The sequence below is a fragment of the Stegostoma tigrinum genome, chromosome 15 (assembly GCF_030684315.1).
Source record: "Stegostoma tigrinum isolate sSteTig4 chromosome 15, sSteTig4.hap1, whole genome shotgun sequence".
NCBI classification, from domain to species: domain Eukaryota; kingdom Metazoa; phylum Chordata; class Chondrichthyes; order Orectolobiformes; family Stegostomatidae; genus Stegostoma; species Stegostoma tigrinum.
This window is the reverse complement of record NC_081368.1, coordinates 52,381,565-52,393,555: the sequence shown is the minus strand read 5'-3', so window position 1 is coordinate 52,393,555 and position 11,991 is coordinate 52,381,565. Positions and strand designations below refer to the sequence as shown.

Sequence of the window (11,991 nt, the reverse complement as noted above, 5' to 3'; positions counted from 1 at the left end):
GTGGAAGTGCCAGAACATTTGAAAGGCATCTGAATGGGCATATGAATAGAAAGGATTTAGAGAAATATGGGGCAAATTCTGGAAATTGGGTCTAGATTTATGTAGGATATTTGGTCGACATGGACGAGCTGGGCCAAAGGGTCTGTGTCCCTGCTGTTTGTCTCGATGATTGCTGAATACACAAAAAATTGTGCATTGTTTCTGCATATTCCCAAAGGATAAATATAAAGGATCAGTTTTTTTTTCATGTGATGTCACTGGAAAAGCTGGCGTTTGTTGCCTATCCCCAATTTCGTTTGAACTAGGTGGTTGAATCACTGGTCTAGTGATATTAGCTCTATGCCACCATCTCTCCTATTTCAGGCTATGACTGAAGAAAAGTGACGATTGTTCTGCATCTTTGGAAGAAGGAAGATTCTGATCTGGCCAGGGTAACTGCATCCCTACGCCAAGCTTCACTAAAATTGAGTAATACAACACTATTCAACCTGCTTATTTTTAATGCGTGGTTTGTCCACCCCTGAGCTTCTTTATGATTAGTAATGGCAGAAAACAGGGTAATTTAAAACTCTCACTGATAATTATCTTCCACTTTACCTGCTTTTAAGTAAAGATGAAGTGGCAACTCATGTTAATTTTAATGAATTTATTTATTTGAAAAGTGGCAACTTCAGAATGCACAGAAGACTTAGAGATAAATGAACCAAGAGTGCAGTAAGAAAGAAATGATTCCTTGCATGCTACACAAAAAAAACACCTCTTAGTGACCAAATGTTTGGTATAAATTACAGTACTGAAAAGATGCAGTCTTACATAAATATATACTCCGTCACTAATACAGAGTCTCGATGATACCGAAAGGCAGCGTAAATAGCTGATCTAATTACAAGTTTTGGCCTCCCATGTTGCAAAATTAGTCTGTAAAAATAGGAATTTTCTCATCCTATGTAACTTTCCAAAAGTTTGCTATTTGTTTAAAAATTACCATTACGTCAAAGATGGCTCATGAAATCTTCTAACTTTAAAATGTCTTTGAAACCAAATGAATTGCAAAGTCTTGTTTGCTTTTATGTGGCATAAAAATTACGTAGAAACTAATGTGCTGGACTGTAAATGCTTTATTTTACAAAATTATGGATCCTTCACAACTCGTCTTGTCAGCTGTATTAACCCTAAAACTGAAAGTGGTTTCTTTCAGATGCAGCCCAAGAGTTAAGATCAGCAGCTGAACTGTAAACGTTATTAAATTGCCACAGCTGGAAGAATTCAAAGCTCCCGTATTCAGAACATCCCAAAACCATTGAAGTACCTCTGCAATTTAAATGTTGGCAGATGTAAGGAGCACCACTGCAGCACCTTCTAGATAAATGTGATTGACTGTCAAGTGCTAATGATAGCAAATATGTTTAGATATGCTGAGACACTGTTCTACTATTCTAGCACATACGAACTTCAAAATACGATGTTGTAATCAAATGGGATTAGTTGCAAGATTGGTACATTTCAGTCATGAAAATTGTACTGCCCTTTCATTTTATTTTTAGCACATGAGACCAGAGCTTGCCTGTTTGAAGAAATGTCGTGTTTTTATTGTCAGCTATGACCCTGGTAACACTTGGAGCTGATCTTGCTGACTACTAAACATTGCAGGATGGTTAAAATATACTGCAGTCCACTACAGGGACAACTCAAAATATCCTGACTGACAAACATAAACCTTAATATATAGAATTAAAACGGAAAGAACTACAGATGCAGTAAATCAGGAACAAAAACAGAAGTTGCTGCAAATGCTCAGCAGGTATGGGCAACATCTGTGAAGGAAAAAGTCAGAGTTAGCATTTCAGGTCCAGTGACCCTTCCTCAGGCCCTTCCATTCTGAGGAAGGATCTCTGGACCTGAAAGGTTAATTCTGATTTTTCTTTTCTTCACAGATGCTGCCAGATCTGCTGAGCTTTTCCAATAACTTCTCTTTTTGTTCCTTAATATATAAAAATCTTGGGGGAGAGGAGTTTCCAGTTTCCAGTCTTTAAGCAACAGATTCATTCTTTAATAACTGAGAAAAATAATCAAGTCAGAAATAGAAGCGTTGCAAAAATTTGCTGTGACTTCAGTTTATTATCCTTGATTATTAATTCTGTAACCACTAAATCAGCAAGAATTGGAGGTGAAGAGTATGATTCAAAGTAGACAAAGCCCAGATGTTCTATTACCAGTCTCTGATCTTAATATGTGTTTGAATGTTATTCCCGCCACCTGCCCAACAGCTGAATTATTTTAACTTTCCCTGTCAATGGGAAGAAATGTATTCTCCCCATACTGGAATGTTGTCTTGTGTTGATCTTGGCTCAGTAAGGTGGAAATATTTTGTAATATTGTACAATATAGTTATCTCAATATCAGTTTGTCCATTCAGCAATTTTTTACACACCTGCTATATTTCTGTTGGCACATTCAAAGGCTCAGTAAATTGGATTCACCAATAACACATTTGCCAATATCAATATGATATGTACATAGACGTTTGGATAAACAGTATACTTGCATATCTCCATAAATATAACTCTGCATTGCTGGCACTACATAAATGACCTATGACTAACTTTGGTGTAATTTGTTTGTAGTTGCTATACTAATGTATGAACTTTAAAGACTATGTCATGTTATAATTTTAAAATGATTCTTAGCCCACTTGATAATCATTTTATGTTGTATAAATATATCTTTGATCACAAATGGGAATATTAAATTCTTTAGATTGACTTAAAGAGACTCTTTAGGATCTCTGTATGAGAAAAAATATGGGCAGCTCTTCAGAATTATAACTGTATTGTTTGAAAGTTTTATTGATGCTCTGTGCATCCTGTGATTTCTTATAAATTTGTCAGATAATTTAAAGATTCATTCAGGGAAGAATTGATTGATTATCTGAAAGTTGATTTGTGGTGTGGCTATAATATAATTATTTGAATTACAATCCTATGTTACTTAGAAAATGCTTCTGTGGCTGAGTTTTCATTCTCGGTAAGCTTATTTCATAATTATATCAGATCATTGCAGTTATATTGATATGGATAAAAAATTTCGAGATGATTGTTTTCAATCTTTACAATCCCACATTTTGGAGTTGCACCCCAGAAAACTTGACAGTAAACTCCTTAACCCTCAACTATTTTTAAAATACTTACAAAATTAAATTATTTGAAGTTCATTGTCAATGCAGACTTCATAGATGAACAGTGCTACAAAAATGAGTCTGCAAGATTAACTCCCTGCCATTTTATTACAGTCACATTTTTCTAAGTTTGAGGCTGCTTTAATTTTGCATTAGGACATTTAAAAGAAAAGGTTAAGCCATGCATTTTCTGAACATTTTAAAAGATCATTCTTGGGTGAATATTTCTGAAATAAGGCAGACTTAAAATTAGGACAAAGGCTTGAGTTACTATACTTTGCTTCTGGTGGTCTATGCATGTATCACAACGTTTACAAAAGATGGCCTTTGCGGTATCTACGGAATGTTTTGCCATCTGTGAAGTTGTTGATGACCACTGTGTCGACATGGCTTGGCTCAATTAGAAAAAAATAACCGAATAGTTGAGGAAAAACACACAGACCTGTTTCTCTTCACACAGTATCATGGATTTTGTAAAGTATCTTTCCATTACCAAAGCGTAGGCCTGTGGAAGGGTGACATTAATGTCTTCATAGGCTAATGCTTATAAAGCCCTATTTTGGCGATGTATTTATATGTAATTTTTTATAATTGGTTTGAATCATTTTTCTGGTTTCATGAATAAGGTAATTTTTTAACCTGTAATTGAATTGTCGAGTATTAGAAACTAACTTTGTGATTTGTTTTAGCATTGCCTCTATTTATTATCCAGTTTAAAGTGATGTTTCAAAATGTATTGTTTAATTTTGTGAGTTAGTTTTGATTGTTTGCATTTCACTTTTAAAGGAATGTTGATAAAATGTTAGTCTGAAATCATGTTTCATATACAATATTTTTACACATTAATATTAGCAGACATGAAACTATCCAAATTCTTTCAAGTACAATACTAGTAAACCAGCTCAAGCAGAATCAGTTGTTAGAAAAGGGTTTCAGTAAAAAAGAGTGACAAGAGACTGAGTTCCAAAAGTAGTATTTGTCTCATTCAATGGTTAGGCTCCATCAGTATACATTTCATTCTACAATGAGTCTCCAATGATGATCATTTCATTCCCTGATGTAACTTAATTAGGAGATGAATTTCCATCAATATACTATATGTTCTATGATGAGGCTGTGCCATTCTGTGTAATTCTGGATTTGGCTGAGTAGCTCTAGCAGACTACAGCTCAGTCTGTGCTGCTTCTTCCTAATGCACATCCCAATCTGTGGTGAGGCTGATGCTGTTTTTGGAATGTTTAATCTTGTATATACAACATTTTTTTTGACTCCCTGTGGTCATCAGTTTAAAAAAAATACATTCTTTTCGGTGCTTCATGGCAATTTGACCACAACAACGCAAGCACCAGCTCTTCCAATCTTCAGAGGCACCTCCTGTAGATGTGAAAAATGCCAGTGAGTCAGTTTATAAAACAACACTACAACTTTACAAACTTCTTAAAAAAGTTAAAATTAATATTGAGGTAATTAACTCACTCTTTATTCAAATAAATGCATTTAAAAACAAAGAAAATTACAGCACAGGAACAGGCCCTTTGGCCCTCCAAGCCTGCAGCGATATGCGGCCCATCACAACTAAAACTCCAGATGCTTCTGGGAACCGTATCCCTCTATTCCCATCCTATTCATATATTTGTCAAGACACCCTTTAAAAGCCGCTACTTCCACTACCTCCCCTGACAAGTTCCACGCTCCCACTACGCTCTGTGTAAATAAACTTGCCCCGTACATCACCTTTAAACCTTGCCCCTCGCACATTAAACCCATGGCCCCTGGTAACTGACTCTTCCACCCAGGGAAAAAGCTTCTGACTGTCCAGTCTGTCCATGCCCTTCATAATCTTGTAGAGCTCTATCAGGTCCCCCGACAACCTCTGACGTTCCAGTGAGAAAAACCCAAGTTTCTCCAACCTCTCCTCACAGCTAATGCCCTCTATACCAGGCAACATCCTGGTAAACCTTTTCTGTACCCTCTCCAAAGCCATCACATCCTTCTGGTTGTGTGGCGACCAGAATTGAACACAATATTCCAAATGCAACCTAACTAAGGTTCTATAGAGCTTCATCATTACCTGGAAATTTATAAACCCAGTGCCCTGGCCGATGAAGGCGAGCATGCCATATGGCTTGTTGACTACCTTTACCACCTGCATGGCTGCTTTCAGCGACCTGTGTACCTGTACCACAGATCCATCTGCCTATCAGTATTCTTCAGGGTTCTGCCATTTACTATATATTTTCCTTCCAAAATGCATTTTTCTGAATTAAACTCCATCTGCCATCTGTCTACCCTAGTTACCAACATGTATATCTTGGTGTATCCTTTGATGGCTCTCATCACTACCTGCAATTCCAACAACCTTTGTGTCATTGGCAAATTACTAATCAGACCAGTTACATTCTCCTCCAAATCATTTATATATATTACTAACAGTAAAGGTCCCAACACTGATCCCTGAGGAATTCCACTAGTCATAGCCCTCCATTCAGAAATGCACCCTTCCACTGCTACCCTCTTTCTTCTATGACCGAGACAGTTTTTAAAAAATTTTATTAAGAAAGGCCTAGGCCCGAAACATCAGACTTCCTGCTCCTCTGATGCTGCTTGGCCTGCTGTGTTCATCCAGCTCTACATCTTGTTATCTCAGTTTTTTATCCATCTTGCAAGGTCACCTCTGACCCCATGTGACTTTACCTTCTATATCAGCCTGCCATGAGGGACCTTGTTAAAGGTCTTAATGAAGTCCATGTAGACAACATTCACTGTCCTACCCTTATTGATCATCTTCCTCAAAAAATTCAACCAAGTTAGTGAGTCATGACCTCCCCTTCACAAAACCATTTTGCCTCTCACTAATACGGCCGTTGATTTCCAGGTGGGAGTAAATCCTCTCTCGAAGAATCTTCCCCAATAATTTCCCTACCACTGACGCATAGCACACCAGTCTGTAATTAGCTGGATTATCCTTGCCACCTTTGTTAGACAAAGGTACAACATTGGCTCTTCTCCAATTCTCCGGGGTGTCTGCTGCAGCCAGTGAGGATACAAAGATTTCTCTCAAGGCCCAAGCAAATTCGTCCTTTGCCTCTCTCAGTGTTCTGGGGTATATCCCATCAGGCCTGAGGATTTTTCTACCTTAATGTTTTTCAAGAGCCCACATACCTCCGCCCTTTTGGCCTCAATTTCTGACATTACAATGGAGCATTCTCAAATGTCGCCTATATTAGGATTTTTAACACCTGGGGCTAGAATTTATGAAGCCAGTATGTCATCATGTGGGTAATTTGATAGGAAGGTACCCACCATTTTCCCACCCACCCCAAACTGAACCCCATAAGGTGAAAGTGGTTAAGGTCCCCAGCTAGCCCGCGTGCTCTGAGGTCTATTGGGGAGCTAAACCTCCAAATCATGAGGCAGTTAAAGCATCTCAATCTGCACTCACTGCCATAATACACTGGGCAGGGGATGGTGGATGAACGTGGGAAGGCCAATTTATTTCACCATTATTGATTAAAACAGCAAAGAAATGGTGGAAATGTCATTGGGTGTCCTCTGTAGATCCCTCTCCCCACCCCCAAAATAAAGATTGTATCCCCTTGTTGTCTCTGCTAGCGCCCACAGTACCCCTCAAACCCATCTGCTCTCATCCCTTATTTGGATGACTAATCTCTCTCTCTGCTAAAAATCCAAAGCTTTGATCTATTTTCCATTAATCTTCTTAATGGAGATGCCTTTAGTGCCAGAAGCACCCCTTTTCCATGTGTCTGGGAGTGCAAGAACCAGTACCAATCTGATTGAACAGGAACTCTTGAGGACAAGCCTTCCTTCCACTGAGGGGCTACAAGTCTCTCGCTCTGCTTATTACAACCACCTGCAGGTTACCATCACCTTTGGTGACAATCAGAAGTGAGTTTGACCACAATTTTCAATTCTTCTTGGATGTGGAGATGTTGCCAAGGAATGAGAGAATTTTACAGCCTGTTTAAAGGGTGGAATGATAAATCACAATCTACATTATTCAGTACATTGTCAGTAGTGGGGGATGCTTGGAAAGAATAAACTGGGACAAAATTAATTAATATTTTGATAAGTATGGCCTAATTAAAGTCAGCATGAATTTGCTCAAAGCTAATTCAGAGAATTGAATAACTTGATTCAGTAAGTCAATGAGGGTACAGAGTGTTGTGTGTCAACATGTACATGAGATGATGTTTAAAAAATTCTAGATGTTAACTTTGTTGGAAAATTAAACTTCGTATGATTAAAAATCCACTGACAGCGTGGATATAGAATTGACCAAATAGCAGAAAGTAGAGGATCATAATGAATCTTTCTGGTGAAATAAATAATCATCCTTTCTATGGATTGCCATCTTGCAGTGGTGGAGAGGTTTGAGTGTTCCATTGGTCTCAAGAGTGTTGTAAGCAGGATGTCTGAAATCCAGGCAAGACCACCCATGATGGTAAGGTCAGAGGGAAAGGACCAAAGCATCAGCAAACCAAACCAAGTCCTCAACGGCATTCCAGGCTGAAGATATTTGTGTGACATCAATGTCTCTGAAGGTGGATGAAGACTGCGGCAGTAGGGAGATCCCCAGTGTCTATGTTTTCTTGCCACTGGAACGGGAGCTACCTTCCATCAAGCACCGATGTGCAACAGCATTCCCACATAAAGCATACCCTGCACAAGGAAACTACCTAGAGGAACCTACATACCACACATGCCCTGTGGTGATTGGCGAGAGATGACAGGAACAGAACTGAGAGATCTTGAAGTGCCTAGCTGCAGACTGGCAATTTGGTGGTTCAGCTTCTCTTGGAACAGGAGCTCATATCTGCAGCTTTCTTCATGACTGAGCAGCCTTCTTCAGGTTCTGCTGTGCTCATCCTACACAGGTAAGGTGCCAGAAAGGGTGCTTGAAAAATAGTCTTTGCTGTCACCATCCCGGCTGGAAAACGACGTCCAGCAGGCTCATCTACCTGTGGTCTGAAAACCAAAATGAAACTCAATCTTGGAACGTAGAATGTACAAATCCTTATGGATAATGAGCAAAAAAATTGAGCGGGATGAGAACTGCCCTGATTGCCCATGAACTCAGGCACTTCAATGTTGGTGCCGGCAGGAGACTCAGAGATCAGGTAAGGGCAGTTGGGGCTGTGGTAATTATCCATTTTCGCTGGAAAGGAAAACACAAGGGTCAATACAAGACAAAAGGAACTGAAATGACCACTAGGATTATCTCAACAGCTGGGTCTCAAAGCCTCCTATGGTCATCGGCGATTACTTTATGACTTCCCGCCCACTACAACTTGCTAAGATCCAGCAGACTCCCAGACTCCCAACAGACAGGGAGGAGTCAGGAATCACAGCCCCAATGTGATTCTCCTCCTACCAAATGTGTGAATCAACAGCCGATCATAAAGGTCAAAAGAGAAATCTTCCTCATTGTGGAAACTTTGTCCTACCTGAGGGGCCAACTCTCATTTAAGACATCAATTCAAAGATCCAACGCTGAATCTGAACAATGAGCACCACTTTTGGGAGACTAGGACCTAGATTTTTTGATGACAGCAATGTCCGGACTGATACCAAGATCCTTGTATATAACACTGTCATCCTTCTGGCTCTTCCGTATGCTCTAAATCTTTGGACTGTGTACAGATACCACCTCAAGGCCCTGCAGAAGTACAATCAATTCTATTTGTGACAGAGATTCTGGGAAGTTGGGTGCACTAACATTGGCTTTCTTGAAAGAACCAATCCACCAGCACTGAGGCCATGACCATCCAAGACTAATGCCACTGGGCTGACGACATGTCTAGGGTGCCTGATTTCCAACCACTAAAGCAAATCTTCTTTGATTCCAGCTGAAGGAATGCACTTGAATGAGAGGAGGACCAAGGAAGTGTTTTAAAGATTTTCTGAACGTTTAACTCAAGAAATGCAACAGAGACATCTCTCCGAAGAAGCTGACCTGGTGCAACCTCCTGTATGAAGGGTCACAATTCTTTGAGAATACCAGCAATCTTGAGGCCAAGAACCAACTCTGCCTTGCTGAAACGCCTGCCAAATGTGTAGTTGGAGATTCAGCTCTAGGATAAGTTTCAGAAGCTGCACTGGACCCACAATACCCAGGACCGGTGACCTGGAATTTCCTAGTTGGACAATCATATTAGTTAGCCAGCGATTGCCGACAATGTCGACAGTCATATCCTTGGGAGTTGGAATGAAGACATTGCCTTTTCTGATGCATAATAATGACCTGGATTTGTGTATGTAGGCTGTTTTTCTCCCGAGAGCATCAGAGACTAATGGAGGTTGATAAAATCATGAGGGCTATTGATAGGGTGAGTAGCCAAGGCCTTTTCCCCAGGGTTGGGGAGTCCAAAACTTGAGGGCACAAATTTAAGGTGAGAGGGGAAATACTTAAAAGGGACCTCAGGGGAAAATTTTTCACGCAGAGGATGATGCGTGTATGGAATGAGTTTCCAGACTAAGTGGTAGAGGCAGGTACAATTACAACATTTAAAAGGCATCTGGATGAGCATATGTATAGGTTTAGATGGATATGGGCCAAATGCTGGCAAATTGGACTAGATTAATTTAGGATATCTGGTTGGCATGATCCAGTGGAACTGAAGTGTCTGTTTCAGTGCTGCACAGCTCTATGATTTAATTTCAAAAGTTGCAGATTATAGTGATCAGAAATGTAGTAAGCAATGAGTTTGTGGTCATCTGGTATATGTATGACTCACTTATTTGTGGTGTTTAAGAACTGACTCGTGGCGATTTCATTTTCCTCATTTTTAAGATTTAATTATCATTAGCCGCTCTCTGGATTTAGTTAGCTTTATTGTTTGTAAAGCTGTAAACCACAATTTATTTATCCTTGATTGATTTTACTTAAAAGACGCCTCAGTGAGAAATATTTACCAACTGGAATTTAACCCTGAATCTAAATGTAAATGGCAGCACATTCGTTAAACTGATCATTAATTTTCACCATGTTGTTTCTTTCAAAGCTATTTCTTAGTAGACATAACTGTTTTTGCAGAGTCATACAGCATAGAAACAGACCCTTCACCCCACCATGCCTTTGCCAACCAATAAATACTAAATTACCCTCACTCTAACTACCTGCACTTAGTCCAGAACTGACTGTGCCCCAAGGTTTTAAGTATTCATCCAGAACTTTCCTAAAGGTTACAAGAATCACTCCACCACTTTCTCAGACAGCTCATTCCATATATCTATCACATTCTGGGTGAAGAAAATGTTTACTCAGACCTCCTCTAAACCATTTGTTGCTCACCTTAAACTTATGCCCCTGGTCTTAGACACATTCACAGTGGGGAAGAAATTCTCATGATCTACTCTGTCTATGTCTCTCAATTTTGGATCCCACAATTAGAACCCATACCATCTCTGCTTCAAGGAAAATAAGGAAAAACAGACGTAAAGTTGAACATGGTACTGATAAGTAAATATGCCCAGTATATCAAAGGGTTCGCACCTTTCATTTGATATACACTCTTCTGCTCATTTTCCACATTGTACTTGATAATTGTGCACAATAATGTCCATGACTGCAGAATAAAGCCTAGGACGGTACTATAGAACAATGTAAATTTGTATAATTGGTGTAGTTGAAGTACACTTGCAGAACATTTTTGCATCACTATATTACGAGCATTGGACTTTAAAATGGCTCCTTTAACTAAACACAAGATTAGGAAGTCCGGAAGCACATCCAGCTCAGACAGTACTATGGGATCCAGTTGCTATGACATAAAACTTAACAGAAACCAATTGAAATCAAGTGACTCTCAGAAAAGGAAGACCAGATAGATAGAGGTCAAATACTGCTGTAGGGAGCGAGGATGTTTGGAAGAAGTTATTTCCTGTTCAAAAAAGGAAGTACTTTTTGGTGAACTGATGATCAAGGAGAAACCTAGGCTAAATCTTGCCAATGGAAGTCAGATCTGGCGGTCTTGAGCAAAGTGGAGCAACATTCAAATAATACTGGAAATTATAACTTAGTTTGGCAAGGAGAGCTGAGCCTGCTTGAGAGCCAGAACTATACATGGATTTGCCTTGTAATGTTATACAGAGGCCAGAAGTATGGTGCGGAATGGAAGTGGTTGTAAAACACATCTTGATAATTAGTTAATGTAGAGAATTATTTCTTCAATTTAATGCATTAGCTGCTAGTTATTTAATTTTTGATCCATGTGAATTTTAGTTTTTGTTATAGTAAAAGTCTTAAAATGTGAAATCTTGCCCTTCAGCTATTTTTGTAGGTTTTCTGATTTTAAAGATTGTGAGTCTCGACATGGATGATATCTTTTGAATAGGGTTTATTGTGGATTCAAATATATATTCTACAGTTTGCATAAATGCAATTTATTTTGTTGCTGATGGTCTATTACCTCTGTCCATTCATTATTTTGTGCATCATAAGATTCTACAGTATTTAAGTAAGTCTGTCCATCGTATCCTCCTACAGCATATAACTTGTCGCCAAGAAGACACACTCCTACAGCATCTCTTGGAACACTTAAAGGTGCCACGGTTGTCCAGTTGTCTGTTTTTGGATCGTACCTATAAATTCAAAAATAAGGTTAGTTTACAAAATGGTCTAAACACAAAGGTCTTTTAATACAGCCTTTTCAAGATATTGTACAGCGTTGGCTTTAGGAAATTCTGCTTCCAGTCATCTCATTTTAAATCCTGGTGTAGAGCTGGATGAACACAGTAGGCCAAGCATCATCGGAGGAGCAGGAAAGCTAACATTTCAGGTTGAGACCCTCCTTCAG

The 11,991-nt window shown here is 39.2% G+C and overlaps 1 protein-coding gene across 4 annotated transcripts in view; it reads right to left on the bottom strand.

The window, feature by feature from the left end:
- Positions 1 to 667: 667 nt before the first annotated feature.
- LOC125459074 (kelch-like protein 4) overlaps positions 668 to 11,991 on the bottom strand; it is a 302,979-nt gene continuing 291,655 nt past the window's right edge. For all 4 annotated transcript variants that reach the window (XM_048545019.2, XM_048545020.2, XM_048545018.2 and 1 more), the window contains 2 exons: positions 11,605 to 11,776; positions 668 to 4,549 (listed from right to left, as the gene is read on the bottom strand). In XM_048545019.2, the coding sequence (XP_048400976.2) occupies positions 4,490 to 4,549; positions 11,605 to 11,776 (232 nt within the window). In that variant the 3' untranslated portion in view covers positions 668 to 4,489. The remainder of the gene's footprint in view (positions 4,550 to 11,604; positions 11,777 to 11,991) is intronic.